At 46.3% G+C, this 15,813-nt stretch overlaps 1 protein-coding gene across 1 annotated transcript in view; it reads right to left on the bottom strand.

The window, feature by feature from the left end:
• LOC120025055 (piezo-type mechanosensitive ion channel component 1-like) overlaps window positions 1–15,813 on the bottom strand; it is a 78,914-nt gene that overhangs the window by 1,944 nt on the left and 61,157 nt on the right. Inside the window, exons 22-49 of the mRNA XM_038969493.1 lie at window positions 14,674–14,778; window positions 14,316–14,472; window positions 13,848–14,091; window positions 13,619–13,715; window positions 13,306–13,471; window positions 13,043–13,132; window positions 12,607–12,686; window positions 12,320–12,391; window positions 11,242–11,342; window positions 10,966–11,095; window positions 10,769–10,852; window positions 10,463–10,635; window positions 10,239–10,360; window positions 5,499–5,657; window positions 5,067–5,325; window positions 4,429–4,617; window positions 3,984–4,299; window positions 3,735–3,858; window positions 3,418–3,565; window positions 2,931–3,145; window positions 2,591–2,749; window positions 2,304–2,451; window positions 2,008–2,196; window positions 1,713–1,805; window positions 1,313–1,485; window positions 1,056–1,178; window positions 871–950; window positions 140–338 (exon numbers count right to left, since the gene is read on the bottom strand). Of these exons, the coding sequence (XP_038825421.1) occupies window positions 140–338; window positions 871–950; window positions 1,056–1,178; window positions 1,313–1,485; window positions 1,713–1,805; window positions 2,008–2,196; window positions 2,304–2,451; window positions 2,591–2,749; window positions 2,931–3,145; window positions 3,418–3,565; window positions 3,735–3,858; window positions 3,984–4,299; window positions 4,429–4,617; window positions 5,067–5,325; window positions 5,499–5,657; window positions 10,239–10,360; window positions 10,463–10,635; window positions 10,769–10,852; window positions 10,966–11,095; window positions 11,242–11,342; window positions 12,320–12,391; window positions 12,607–12,686; window positions 13,043–13,132; window positions 13,306–13,471; window positions 13,619–13,715; window positions 13,848–14,091; window positions 14,316–14,472; window positions 14,674–14,778 (4,195 nt within the window). The remainder of the gene's footprint in view (window positions 1–139; window positions 339–870; window positions 951–1,055; window positions 1,179–1,312; window positions 1,486–1,712; window positions 1,806–2,007; window positions 2,197–2,303; window positions 2,452–2,590; window positions 2,750–2,930; window positions 3,146–3,417; window positions 3,566–3,734; window positions 3,859–3,983; window positions 4,300–4,428; window positions 4,618–5,066; window positions 5,326–5,498; window positions 5,658–10,238; window positions 10,361–10,462; window positions 10,636–10,768; window positions 10,853–10,965; window positions 11,096–11,241; window positions 11,343–12,319; window positions 12,392–12,606; window positions 12,687–13,042; window positions 13,133–13,305; window positions 13,472–13,618; window positions 13,716–13,847; window positions 14,092–14,315; window positions 14,473–14,673; window positions 14,779–15,813) is intronic.

Genomic DNA, 15,813 nt, shown 5'->3' with positions numbered 1-15,813 from the left:
ATGAGCATAATTGAACATAGAGCTCTCTTCTATTCAAAATACAGTTCATTTCCCACACAATAGTTTGAATGTAAATCTAGTCTATTAGATTAGCTGGACTTGGCTACCATTGAGAAGACCGGTAGGTACAGATCCTTACCCATATCCTGCCAGGAAACCTAGGCTGGGGGGGCTGACTTTGTCGTTGAAGATGACCATGGGCAGGACGCCGCAGGCCCCTGTGGACGGAGGACAGTCGGCGATGCTGATGTCCCACCACTCCTGGGCCCCACGGGTGCTGTTCAGAGAGCGGTCCCTCATCAGAGACAGTGTTACATCCTGGTAGCCCTCCTCGTCACCTGCAACATAACATGGTGTCAGGGAGACAGTAACACAGACTGACTGCCTATGTTTCAGCTTTGAGCTTCCTTATAGACGGGTTGGTTGTCTAGCAACAAAACTGATGCGTGCGCAACTAGGGGGCAAAACAGACGGAGTTGGCTTAGATTGTTGACAACATGTCAACTATATATCGCCTCCAATGTTTATTGAAAATATAAAGAAAGAAAGCTGAACAATGAGCACTTGTCTGTCAAATAAGTCGTTACAGCTAGCAAATTTTTGCCATATTAGTTGACGTGACATCAGACAAAACATGACATGGTATCAAGAACAATATCAAACAAGCTGAAACACGAGCCACTTACGATTCCCCACATGGCAGTTTCTTGTCATTGTTGCCAGCTATCTGGCCATCCAGAATCACAACAACACACTGCCTTCTGCCCCATTGAAGCGTGCGCATAGTTTCCGTGACGTTGTCAGCTAACCCGTCTATATTTCAAGTACTGTATGGCAAGAAGGATGTTTATACATAAAAGCCGCTCTGACCTTCATACAGCTGGTCGACTGGTTTGGCCTCGGCTCCGTTTGGTGCTCGGATATAGTTGGGGAACATGTGAGGCACACGTCTGATAAAAAACAGTACAGATCATGTCAAACAAAATTCAGGACAGGATTTCACACAACAGAAATGTAAATACTACATTTGACTTTGAGCGGAGAGCAGAACATACACTGGGTCTGTGCGGTTCCCCACTAGCAGGGAAGCCAGGTCTGCTCTGACCGGGTTGCCTGGATCCAGATCGATGGAGTACTTTTCAGATGTGTGCTCCACAGTGCCACCCTTGCCAAGGTCCCTGAAGAAAGAGACAGACAAAAATATATGAAATATAGAAAACCACAGGGCAACTACTTAAAACCACACACAAACAGGTGCATACACATACAGGTGCACACACACCCATGCACACACACACCACACCCAGCTGACCTCTGGAAGGTCCAGGCCAGGCGTAGGGTCATGTCCACAGGGCTGCCCAGCAGCTCCTTGACCACCTCCTGTCGACTGGGTGGGCTGATCCTCCACACTGACCCTGAGCTGCCCTCGATCTTAGCTGTCACTATGTCCTCATAGCTGTAGAGGGTGATGAACTGCATAGCCCTCTGCAGGGGACACACACAGACAGTCAGAAGTTACAACTGCCTACCGCGGAGGCAAATGGAGAGCAGCAGAACTCAAATCCATGTTTGTTGTATTCATCATTCAACAGGGATCACTTACTCACAGTCACACAGTTGTACACAATTTGTTTAATTATATTCTAAAACAGGGTGCCCAAGGGAAGGAAATTAGTTGAGCTCTTTACAGTAGAGTTGGAGGTATTACGTACAGCATTGTCATAGAAGTTGGTGGTGAGTTTGTTGTAGTCCTCCTCAGTGAAGGACTGAATGGACTGCTGCTGGACACTCATGGTGAACAAGGGCTATGGAGAGGGACAATGGTTAACGTTTCAGTACAACAACTCTAACATGAGCACATATCAAATGTATCTTCCATAGATTCTCCATTGCTTGCTTTTTAGTGCTGGACGAGACTTGCCGTTGAAGATGACCATGGGCAGCATGGGTCCGGTGCCCATTAGAGTGTAAATTGTGCTCACTTATAATTTCCCCCCCAGTAATTACCTCATATCCTCCCAGCTTGACGGTCACTGTGACATCCACAGGGTGATTGACCACGCCCACAACCGATCTGACCAATGAGATGAAGAGCAGCGGGAACCAGATGATGCAGATGAGGAAGAAGATGATGAGTCCTCCCATCCCATACTTCACTATCTTCTTCTTCTTCTGGCCTTTGGGCTGAGGGTATTTCTGAGGATGAAGAGGAACCAGCTGTAAGAACTGCTGGCCTAATCACATACTACAACAGACAGCAAGGGATTTTATCAACTACATTTGTAACCTAGAGGTCTTTGTACCTTCTCTGTCTCACGGCTGCACTTGATGATGAAGATGTTGGCGTAGATGTCTTCCACACACATCCAGTTGGAGAGGGACAGAGTGGTGTCAGTCCACACCCAGTCCATCACTGCCCGGAGCTCCACCAGGAAAGGCACCAAGCGGAACCTGAGAACAGACAGACAGACAATATCACCCTGTACCAGTACCCAACCTCATCCCATCACCTCCCTGAACAGGGAGACACCCTGACTCAAACATATTAAATGGTGTGGCAGAGTAGGAGACTATGAATGGACAGACTCACCCCTGGAAGAGGAAGAGGTTGAGGTGGTTGAACTTCTTAGTGAGGAAGTTGCCCAGGATCCGGGTGGGGTAGCCACAGCGGATCTGATAGGCCGACAGGGCAAAGTAGATACACTTGAAGAAGTACCAGAGCTGAGCCACGGAGTTTTGACTGAACATCCTGAGAGGACAGAGAGAGAGACACACTCCAGTATACACCTCAGAGAAATGATGCAATAGGTACACCGCTTAAGGACTGTCGAACATCACAAAGATAGACAAACATATCGTCCTACGCTTGATTAAATAGACAAGATGTAATGAGATGCATCACTCTGCGGACACACCCAAATCTTCCTCACCTCTCAGTGACAGCAGGCAGGATGAAGAACATCCAGAGGTGGATGCCGAACACCAGGATGATCTGGAAGATGAGCTTGCCCAGGACGGTCTTGCGGAGGTAGAGGGCTCGGTCGATGATCATGGTGCTGAACTGGATGAGCAGCATCACCAGGAAGGCCTCGGGCACCTGGTCCTCTGACAGCGTGGAGGCAATGTCTGCTGCGGCCGAGTGTTTCTGAAGCACAATGGGCGAACCGTTAAGTCCACAGAACGCTGTTAGAGTGTCCTGTGACCAAGCACAGAGCTTCTAAAGATGGCGTTTTGATGGTTTAATCGGAATAACATGTAAGTGGTGACGCAACAACGAGTAATACAATATCGGAATTGTTTTGAGAGGTTTGAAAAGTTTGAGAGATTTTGCCGGTGCAGGTATAGGAATAGGTTGTGGGCCAAGAGTGGCCTCATACACAAAGTGAATTTCATTGCAGTCATGTAAACAGTACTCACTCCAAAGGCCCAGAAACCGAAGACAATGATGATGAAATCCACCACGTCCGTGAGGAACATGAAGGCATAGACATCAGTGGCAGCACGGTACGGCGCATGTAAAATGTCGCTGATGAATTCGTGACAAGGCTTGTAGACATCCCGCACACTACAAAGAGTAGTAATCGTGTCACAACCAACTACACTTCTAAATGCAAATCAAACCCCACAGGATGATTTACAAACCATAATAACACTATAGAATCCACTGGTTATGTAATTGTGTGACGTCTGTATTGTCTGACGAGCTCTCCAGTGAGTGACTTCTGTGTACTTACGTGGTGATGGTGAAGTGCGTGATCTTCTCTCCCACTGCTATCAGCTTCTTACTGGCTGCCTCTCTACGCTTACCCTTCTGTTTCTTCTTCTGCTCCTTCTTCTCAGCCTTGATATCTAAGGCTTCTAGGATCCAAACAGAATACAAATCATTTCACTGTAACTCTGAGGAGGGCAGTCATAAGGACACACAGGCCTTTAATTCATGAACGTCTTCATTCTCCCCTCTATTGCTAGTTTCTTTAACTCACCTTTGCTTAGTTGTTTTTTCTTGCGGAAGCGCATGATGCTGCCCTTCTTCTTGGGTCCCTCCACAGGCAGGCTGGGGGGCGGCTCTGGGGTAGGGGCTACGCTGGTGCTGGGCTCTGGTTCAGGCTCTGGGTCAGGCTCTGGTTCGGCCTTCTGGTCCTCGTCCGGTTTGAGTTCCTCCAGGTCCATGAGGCTGGGTCCTGGGCTGGGATGGACAAGGACCTCCACCCCTTCTCCTTCCTCCTTCTTGTTGGCCTCCTTTGATGGCCGTGAGGGCTTCTCCTCCAGAGCACATTCCTGGTCCCACAGGCCATACCGCTGATGAGAGACAGTGAAGAAACAAAACCGTTATGAGTATTGAATCCAAATCTTGTGGTATAAACGTATGATTATAAATGTCAAGGCCAACAGAGTCAAGGCTGAGAGTTCAAAGGTGGGCTGGTATACCTGTAGCAGTGAGCGATGGAAGAAGAGAGCCAGCAGCTGCAGCAGATCATAGCGGATGTAGTTATCAGTCTTCTCCAGGCCCAGGATACGAGGTGGGAAGAAAGGCTTGTCCTCGTTCAGCGTGAGCTCATATACACTGTTCCACGGGAAGAAACCAAACTGGAACAGGTACTTTACCACTACCATGACCTGAGTAGAACCGGAACAAACCAGAACAATGCAGAGGGAAACATAGTTTAACATAAAGAAACATATCTAATACATGACCATCTGTTAAATATTATTTTTATTTATTTTTGTAAAAGCTAACAGCCTGGAACGGGAACAGAGTGGAATAAAGCCCTAAATTAGGCCTGGAAATCTGGAATGCAATTTGGTTTCTACCGTTGGTTTACACCAGGTGTTCAATAAAAAACAATCTTACACATGACATACTTCACATCTTACGCAATGTTTACACCACTTTAGCCAACGAAGGCAAGAGGAGGGAGAAGATAGCCATTGCACAGGTGCAAACGCTTACCATGTCTCAACAGGCTTATATAGGTGTGCACTACCATACTACATCGGTGCGACAATAACAATCCATAAACCAGCTCTGTCTTGGTACCAGCATTTTCAACCCAACAACGACCCACCTCAGTGTAGACAATAGCGGTCATCCAGAACTTCTTGGTGGGGCGTGGCACGGCCAGCATGGCCCAGAGGAAGATGAGGATGGGCAACACCACTGAGATGACGGAGGCCGTCACCATGTTGTTGAGCACGATGATGAAGTAGCACACCAGCTCTGAGTTGGCAGCCAGGAGGTTGTACAGGGCAAACTGCAGCTTCAGCAGGCGGTTCTGAGAGGAGTAGAACTCTCTACACTGGACCAGCTCCTCCACAAAGAACTGCCTGAGTTAGGGGGTATAGAGACATCGGGGTCAGTACAGTTCATACACGCAGGACATACACAAGCTGATACGTGGGGACAGTTGGCAGTCTGAGTCGATCAGGCTAGAAGCTGGGGTCTGTAGCATGTCAACTGTAGAGATCTTCTGGGAACATTGTAAGGTGTATGTCAGTACCGGTCAGTGAGCATCTCGCTGGCGGTCCTGGAGTGGCGGTAGCGGCTTATGTGCTGTGGTTCTGGCTCCACCCCCAGCAGCTCCAGAGTGGGCTCTGAACAACACAGGGTGGTGCCGCTGTGACGCTCACGCTCGCTCAGCTCCACCAGCTCCAACCCACTACAACATAACACACAGGTCAGCAATAACACTCAACACTGACTGAATTATACACTGAACAAATATATAAATGCAACATGCAACAATTTCAAAGATTTTACGGAGTTACAGTTCATATGAGGAAATCAGTCAATTGAAATAAATGTATTAGGCCCTAATCTGTGGCATTGTGTTGTGTGACAAAACTGTACATTTTATTGTCCCCAGCACAAGTTGCACCTGTGTAATGACCATGCTGTTAAATCAGCTTCTTGATATGCCACACCTGTCATGTGGATGGATTATCTTGTCAAAGGAGAAACGCTCACTGACAGGGATGTAAACTAATTTGTGCACAAACGTTGAGAGAAATAAGCTTTTTGTGCTCATGGAACATTTCTGGGATCTTTTATTTCAGCTCATTAAACATGGGAACACTTACATGTTGCGTTTAAACTTTTGTTCAGTGTAGATCAGGTATTCCCAAACTGGGGTACGCGCAAAGCCGTCGGGGGTACGGCAAATAAAAATGTTATTCACATAAAAAATATATATAATAATAATAATTAAATGTTTATTTTCTTCACAGTTTCAAACAGTCCATTTATATTTTCCAACGGGGCTATACATTTGGTTGAGTTTTTTTCCCTCGCCTGAGTAGCCTCGTTTCACTGCCAAAAATAAAATTAAACCATCTAGTGTTCAGCGAAATAACAACACAATGTCAAATACAGGTAACCTAGTCAAATAATTAACATCCGATCACATTAACCGTTACTCTCTCGCGGGAATTCCATTAACGGTGTCCGTATGTAGCCAAACGTAGCTGCTGCTCATTCCGTTTGCTCGAAAATGGTTAAAAAAAGTTTTAAAAAAATAAATAAGTAAGGCCCATAGAGACGCATACCAGCTCTACTGGTAGTACTGCTACTACCAGCAGTACTACACCTGCACCTGTCGATGACACAAGTTGTTCTGCTTCCACGAGCACATCCAATGCTAGCATCAGTAATTCTACATTTGTTGTTAGCCCAGCTAGCATGGACACTAACAGTTGTGAATCTGATGCAGCCGAAGAGATACAGTGGGGCAAAAAAGTATTTAGTCAGCCACCAATTGTGCAAGTTCTCCCACTTAAAAAGATGAGAGAGGCCTGTAATTTTAATCATAGGTACACTTCAACTATGACAGACAAAATGATTTAAAAAATCCAGAAAATCACATTGTAGGATTTTTAATGAATTTATTTGCAAATTATGGTGGAAAATAAGTATTTGGTCACCTACAAACAAGCAAGATTTCTGGCTCTCACAGACCTGTAACTTATTCTTTAAGAGGCTCCTCTGTCCTCCACTCGTTACCTGTATTAATGGCACCTGTTTGAACTTGTTATCAGTACAAAAGACACCTGTCCACAACCTCAAACAGTCACACTCCAAACTCCACTATGGCCAAGACCAAAGAGCTGTCAAAGGACACCAGAAACAAAATTGTAGACCTGCACCAGGCTGGGAAGACTGAATCTGCAATAGGTAAGCAGCTTGGTTTGAAGAAATCAACTGTGGGAGCAATTATTAGGAAATGGAAGACATACAAGACCACTGATAATCTCCCTCGATCTGGGGCTCCACGCAAGATCTCACCCCGTGGGGTCAAAATGATCACAAGAACGGTGAGCAAAAATCCCAGAACCACACGGGGGGACCTAGTGAATGACCTGCAGAGAGCTGGGACCAAAGTAACAAAGCCTACCATCAGTAACACACTACGCCGCCAGGGACTCAAATCCTGCAGTGACAGACGTGTCCCTCTGCTTAAGCCAGTACATGTCCAGGCCCGTCTGAAGTTTGCTAGAGAGCATTTGGATGATCCAGAAGAAGATTGGGAGAATGTCATATGGTCAGATGAAACCAAAATAGAACTTTTTGGTAAAAACTCAACTCGTCGTGTTTGGAGGACAAAGAATGCTGAGTTGCATCCAAAGAACACCATACCTACTGTGAAGCATGGGGGTGGAAACATCATGCTTTGGGGCTGTTTTTCTGCAAAGGGACCAGGACGACTGATCCCTGTAAAGGACAGAATGAACGGGGCCATGTATCGTGAGATTTTGAGTGAAAACCTCCTTCCATCAGCAAGGGCATTGAATATGAAACGTGGCTGGGTCTTTCAGCATGACAATGATCCCAAACACACCGCCCGGGCAACGAAGGAGTAGCTTCGTAAGAAGCATTTCAAGGTCCTGGAGTGGCCTAGCAAGTCTCCAGATCTCAACCCCATAGAAAATCTTTGGAGGGAGTTGAAAGTCCGTGTTGCCCAGCAACAGCCCCAAAACATCACTGCTCTAGAGGAGATCTGCATGGAGGAATGGGCCAAAATACCAGCAACAGTGTGTGAAAACCTTGTGAAGACTTACAGAAAACGTTTGACCTCTGTCATTGCCAACAAAGGGTATATAACAAAGTATTGAGATAAACTTTTGTTATTGACCAAATACTTATTTTCCACCATAATTTGCAAATAAATTCATAAAAAATCCTACAATGTGATTTTCTGGATTTTTTTTCTCATTTTGTCTGTCATAGTTGAAGTGTACCTATGATGAAAATTACAGGCCTCTCTCATCTTTTTAAGTGGGAGAACTTGCACAATTGGTGGCTGACTAAATACTTTTTTGCCCCACTGTACCATTAATAAGAAGGGGCTAGATGCGTCTTATATGGTGAGCTACCGAGTGGCTAGGACAGGCAATACTTTTGTGGATGACTTTATTATTCCTGCTGCCACGGATATGGCTGGGACAATGCTGGGGGAAAAGGCAACAAAAAAACTATACAGACAATGCCTTCATCAAACAAAACTGTTTCATGACTCATCAGTGACATGGCTGTAGATGTTTTGAAACAATTACTGCTTCGCATTCAAGCCAGTGAATTCTATGCGTTACAGCTGGATGAGTCAACAGACGTGGCGGGCCTGGCACAGCTCCTGGTATATGTCTGTTACGTTTATGGGGGTCAATTAAGGAAGACATCCTCTTCTGCAAACCACTGGAAACCAGGACAACAGGAGAGGATATTTTTAAAGTACTGGACAGTTTTGTGACATCAAATGGACTTTGGTGATCAAGATGTGTTGGTATCTGTACTGACGGCGCAAAAGCCATGACAGGGAGACATGGAGGAGTGGTAACGCGCATGCAAGCAGTTGCTCCCGATGCTACTTGGGTAAACTGCAGCATCCACCGAGAGGCTCTTGCGGCCAAGGGAATGCCTGACAACATGAAAGACGTTTTGGAAACTACAGTGAAAATGGTTAACTTTGTTAAAGCAAGGCCACTGAACTCTAGTGTATTTTCTGCAATATGCAATGATATGGGCAGCGAGCATGTAACGCTTTTACAACATACAGAAGTGCACTGGTTATCAAGGGGAATAGTATTGATACTATTTTTTGAATTGAGAGAGGAGCTTAAAGTTTTTACTTGTCTGACCACTTACATGATGACTGGCCTGTCTGGGTGATGTTTTTTCTCACCTGAATGATCTGAATCTAGGATTACAGGGACTCTCTGCAACTATATTCAATGTGCGGGATAAAATTGAGGCTATGATTAAGAAGTTGGAGCTCTTATCTGTCTGCATTAACAAGGACAACACACAGGTCTTTCCATCATTGTATGATTTCTTGTGTGCAAATGAACTCAAGCTTACGGACATTGTAAAAGGTGATATAGCGAAGCACCTGAGTGAGTTAGGTCCGCAATTACGCAGGTACTTTCCCGAAACGGACGACATAAACAACTGGATTCGTTTCATGCCCTGCCTCCATTCCACTTACCGATATCTGAACAAGAGAGCCTCATTGAAATTGCATCAAGAGGTTCTGTGAAAATTGAATTTAATCAGAAGCCACTGCTAGATTTCTGGATTGGGCTGCGCTCAGAGTATCCTGCCTTGGCAAATCGCGCTGTTAAGACACTGATGCCCTTTGCAACCACGTACCTATGTGAGAGTGGATTCTCGGCCCTCACTAGCATGACAACTGAATACAGGCACAGACTGTGTGTGAAAAATTATTTAAGACTGAGACTCTCTCCAATACAACCCAACAATGCAGAGCTATGTGCATCCTTTCAAGCACACCCTTCTCATTAACCTGTGGTGAGTTATTCACCATTTTCGATGAACAAATAAGGTTTTATATGTAAGATGCTTAAATAAAGAGCAAAATTATGGATTATTATTATATTATTATTTGTCCCCTGGTCCTACTAGAGCTCTTTGTCACTTCCCATGAGCCAGGTTGTGACAAAAACTCACACTCATTCTTATGTTTAATAAATGTATCGTATAGTGTGTGTGTGGCAGGCTTACAATGATGACAAAAAACAACATTTGAGAGTGCGCTGACCCTGGTGCTATGCAGCTGGAGGTTGAATGTTTGAAGGGGTACGGGACTATAAAAGTTTGGGAACCACTGGTGTAGGTGATTAAGAAAAGGACATATACATTCTGTTAAATTCTATTCTGTTCCTCCCTCGAAAGAGATATTCAATATTAATGTGCCCAATATGTTAAATGGGCCATCACCTTCACCAACCTGGTGGCACTGGTTCTATTCCCATGGTCCGTGTCTCCCTCTATGTCTCCCAGACAGGTCTCCATAGTGGGGCTCTCGCTGCCCTGGGACAGCTGATCCTCCATGGGCTCCCTCAGAGATCCCTGTAAAACACTACAGGGTTAGGGTCCATCACTGGTTATACTGGGACAGTGGCCCACTAGAAGTAGATGACTTCTGGGTGTGGGAGGTACCTTAGAACTGACCTGGCTGATGTTGTGTATGAGGTGGTAGCGTTCGTTGCACAGCACGGTGGAGGTGTCCACGTACTGCTTGGTGATGAGGTTGAGCCACTCTGTTAGGCCGTCCACCATGGCCAGGAACACGATCCACAGCAACATGAGGACGTCCAGGATCCTCTGCACGATGTCTGTCTTCCCTAGAACACAGCATGAGATTACATTGCACTAGGTCATACAGACAATAAAATGTGTGAAACTTACTGAATAAATGGCACTATATAAAACACTGGGAATATACTAGCCAAAATATGAAATAAACCCCCAAAATACCTGAGCCCTCTCCTTCAAGTTCATCATTGTCGTCTACCTCTTCGTGTGAGATACTTTCTTCAAATTCAAGACTACCTTCATGACCTGTAACAGAAAAAACAACAAGTTAAACACTGTGTGTGTGTGTGTGTGTGTGTGTGTGTGTGTGTGTGTGTGTGTGTGTGTGTGTGTGTGTGTGTGTGTGTGTGATCTCTGACCTGATGCTGGAGAGCTGTCCTGTTCCCTCTGCCGTCTCTCCTCTCTTTCCAGCCTCCTCTGTTCTTTCTGTCTCTCCTGGCGTTCCCTGAGTGTTGCCTTGGCGCTGGTCACCCACGCCCGGTACGCCAGCTGTGAGGCACAATACTGCATTGTGAAAAGCAAGCTTTGGAGTATCTTGAGTAATATTGTTGTTTTTGCACATTTCAGTGCAATTTAACACTGTGACAATGCTGTGGTGGCAGAGGCTGTGTTTAATGTCTGTAAGGTGAACTCACCTGAAAGGCAGTCTGTTTCTGAGGCTTTTTTTCTTCTGAAAATAGTTCTTCTTCCTCCTCACTGTCCGACTCAAACAGGTAGTAATCCCCAGAATGCAACACTGCAGAGGTAAACAGAAACCATCCAGATGATATCAATACATGGGGACAGGACAGACCATGGGTAGTGATTGCATTTTCCGGTAGTACACCTAGTCATAACTCATATACACTGAGACTTCAAACCCAGGAGTGTTTAGTGCCTGATTTTCAAACAAAACTGAAACTAAGGAAACTGACTAGCAGCATTGGACAATGCCGTTCTGTCTGAGGAAGGAAATAATGAAAACAGATGTGGGGAAAGACAGGCCAAATAGACCGGGAGATTACAATCCTCTACTGGTCTGCAGCTGCAATTCGAAGAGTATAGAGAAATATGTGTATTACCCCCATGTGTAAAGACCTATTCCATTATGAAAACACTACTGGTCTGCTAATAAACTGTGACAAACTCTGATTGGTTCTGTCCTAAGGCAAACTCTTCCAGATTTCTGACTGTGCATGTAAACAGTGCAGGCCGGCTCAGCCAACCATTTCCCCATCACTGACAGAAGACATCAGATGCAGATGCCGCTCACCGCAGGAGAAAAATACTCCTATTTCAATATCAAAGAGCCCAGACAAATCTAATTTCCGGACCTCCTGAGGCAGACAGATGGAAGGTATTTTATTTGAGCTAAGGGCATCTTGGGACACAGCCCAGCCTCGAGTAATGACGTGATTCTAACTGACTGGATGACCTTCCAGAAGAAGTCTCTCAGACACAGCTGCATTACAGAGGATAGAGAGTGCACAGTCACATAAACATATACAATATTATATACATGGATGCTCATAGACACACCTGGAACATGCACATACAGGCACACGACAAGCAGCTGCATGCACAAACACATCCACAAACACATCCACTTAAGAACTTGGTGTGAGATAAATGCGGGGTCAGATACTGTGGAGATGGAGGGATGTGGAGAGAGTCAGTCTGGCACTGACATATACACAGACAGAGGGCTATATAGTGGTGGGCTATGGAGCAAACCTTTAGCATGGTCCAGCCAGGGCTCTTGCCACTTCTTGCCACGCTTGTGGCTTCTCTTTTCCCTCTGTGGCTCTGTGGGGTGAGATGAAGGGCCTCAAGCTTTACCAAACAGCAAACACACAACACAACCACACCCTCAAACCATAATCTGTAGCGGTGGGTTGTTGAATTTCTTTGAATAAATTGATTAACGGTTAATAGGATGATTCATGACAGCGAGAGCACAAGTCCAAACCAAAGCTCATTTCATGCCTGCTGGATTAGTACAGAGTAATGAAGTTGAGTACCTGATGCCGGATCCGCCTTGGTGTCCAACTTCCGATGGCCCTCTTTACACTTCTCCTGTTTGGAGCGGATCCGTTCCATCCTGAGGGGCAGGGCAGAGATATTCTGATGTCATCATGACGAGCACCGACTAGTTAACTCTCTCTCTCTCATTCCTCTCTCAGTTTTTCTACATTAGTTGTATATAATTAAGCAGTCATATATGGCACTTGACCACACTACAATCTTGGTTTTGGACATGTGTTTTATAGAGATTGTCCATCTGCTGTCACATTCATCAGACATGCAGAGGGAGATTAATGGCCTTGCTAGTGGCCATTCTTGGCTATGGGCTAGTTATGAGAGCTGGCTCTCTCATTAGCCCGTTTTAGCGTGATACATGAGGAATGGCTCAATGTGTTGAGAACATGGAAAGCGGTCGTTTCTATGGCTACTCACGATCTCTTGAGCTGCGAGAGGGACTTCTTCTCTACTTCCTGGTGGAAGCGCATGTTCTTCACAATGCTGGCCCTGAACAGCTCAAAGCCCCTGTCCCAATCAAAACATCAGGTCAACATAACATGTTTCCATACAGTACATACAGACTGAACACACAGTAAAACAGTATCAGCGTGAGTCTATCAAAACACTGTGGCAGTTGCAGGGGACTGTCGTGGCTCTTAGGGTGCCCTCTAGGAGGTGCTGTGGAGACCAGTGCTCACCGGGAGGCTTGGCGGGCAGAGGCCTGCAGGTCGGCTGTCACGTGCAGGAAGTAGCAGCTGAGGAACACTCTCCTCTGCAGCAGGAGGAAGAAGAAGCAGATACTGTCCCAGATGATCCCTGCCTCCTCTACAGGCAGAGTACACGCCTTATCGCTCACACTCTTAGCTGTAGGACACACACACACACAAGCATACAAAGTCCGCTTTGGTTATTCTATAATATCATTGTTTTCCTGCCAATTTGGAGGGTGACATGTGTGTTTACTCATAGAGATAAAATAACTGTATCCATCTGTATGTGTTGAGTACTCACGGTCATAGTAACCCTTGACTGTGCAGACCAGACTGAAGAGTTGGATCACCCAGCAGAAACCTTTCTGCATCTCCACCACGAACACACAGGCCAAGATCTGGGGACACAGCACACTCTCACTTAAAGGTACGCAAGCATAACAGTTCACCTAACAAGGTTTATTTCCACCCTGTATAGGCGTATGGTTACAGTATGTGGTTGTCCACAGCGAAGGTGCATAGCCACTTACAGACAGCATGTTCTTGGAGATGATTACGGCCACGTTGTAGATGATGAGGCAGTCCCACATGACCAGGCGCGTGCGGGAGGGCTTCCTGAGCAGCTTGGTGCCGAAGAGCAGGAAGAAGAAGCAGGCCAGCAGGTAGCCCAGGCCGAACACACTGATCCTGGTGGCCCCCGTCACAAACACCACCGACAAGACAAACCAGAACATGTGACGGAACACCATCACCTTGGCCATGTCCAGGTAACACCTGGAGGAGAGGGGGAGAGAGAGATTAGAGTTAATGTTGATACTGTATACTGGTAGGTGTAGTTGAGGATGTATAATGATTAGTGCCCAGAGTTTTTCCTGGTCAGGTCGCATGGTCAGGAAAAACTCCCGCCCCTCATAATAATGCCTGAAGGGTATGAAGAGGAGGAGTGTGGTTATAGCTGCTGTTAGGTCAGTTGTTATCAGTGTCTGGTCATACAGTACCTGCAGTTAATGAAGTTGGGGGCAGGGTTGAAAGGCCGCTCGTCCATGGGGTTAGGGTTGTCTGTGTTCTCCCCAGCCAGAACCATCCACTCCTCCCTCTTCTCATCCTCAAACACCTTCCACTGCTGGGAGGCACACATGAGGAGGACAAAGTCCGCTGGAGGGACCAGATACAGACACAACCATCAGCATCAAACAGGAGGAACGCTATAGTAGAACATCAGCAAATTGCTAATTAACCATTTTTTAGATTATGCATCTATGACCAGGATATTTTAAGGTCAAACAAACACAGGTCGTAGCGTTAGTAGGCCACAATATCACTGAGGTCAGGGGTCAGATAAGACAGGAGACTCACCAATGAGGTTCTTGGAGTTGGGGATGGTGTAGAAGTCTGGGAGGTAGATCCATTTGATGAGTGCTGAGTTGATTATGACGGGGGTGTTCCATCGCCAGGGGTAGTCTATAGAGGGAGGGACATACACTGTCAGGTACTGTAGGTACCAGGGGTAGTCTATAGAGGGAGGGACATACACTGTCAGGTACTGTAGGTACCAGGGGTAGTCTATAGAGGGAGGGACATACACTGTCAGGTACTGTAGGTACCAGGGGTAGTCTATAGAGGGAGGGACATACACTGTCAGGTACTGTAGGTACCAGGGGTAGTCTATAGAGGGAGGGACACACACTGTCAGGTACTGTAGGTACCAGGGGTAGTCTATAGATGGAGGGACATACACTGTCAGGTACTGTAGGTACCAGGGGTAGTCTATAGAGGGAGGGACATACACTGTCAGGTACTGTAGGTACCAGGGGTAGTCTATAGAGGGAGGGACATACACTGTCAGGTACTGTAGGTACCAGGGGTAGTCTATAGAGGGAGGGACATACACTGTCAGATACTGTAGGTACCAGGGGTAGTCTATAGAGGGAGGGACATACACTGTCAGGTACTGTAGGTACCAGGGGTAGTCTATAGAGGGAGGGACATACACTGTCAGGTACTGTAGGTACCAGGGGTAGTCTATAGAGGGAGGGACATACACTGTCAGGTACTGTAGGTACCAGGGGTAGTCTATAGAGGGAGGGACATACACTGTCAGGTACTGTAGGTACCAGGGGTAGTCTATAGAGGGAGGGACATACACTGTCAGGTACTGTAGGTACCAGGGGTAGTCTATAGAGGGAGGGACATACACTGTCAGGTACTGTAGGTACCAGGGGTAGTCTATAGAGGGAGGGACATACACTGTCAGGTACTGTAGGTACCAGGGGTAGTCTATAGAGGGAGGGACATACACTGTCAGGTACTGTAGGTACCAGGGGTAGTCTATAGAGGGAGGGACATACACTGTCAGATACTGTAGGTACCAGGTGTAGTCTATAGAGGGAGGGACATACACTGTCAGGTACTGTAGGTACCAGGGGTAGTCTATAGAGGGAGGGACATACACTGTCAGGTACTGTAGGTACCAGGGGTAGTCTATAGAGGGAGGGA

Source organism: Salvelinus namaycush, chromosome 30 (assembly GCF_016432855.1).
Source record: "Salvelinus namaycush isolate Seneca chromosome 30, SaNama_1.0, whole genome shotgun sequence".
Lineage (NCBI taxonomy): Eukaryota > Metazoa > Chordata > Actinopteri > Salmoniformes > Salmonidae > Salvelinus > Salvelinus namaycush.
This window is presented reverse-complemented; position numbering and strand designations above follow the sequence as displayed.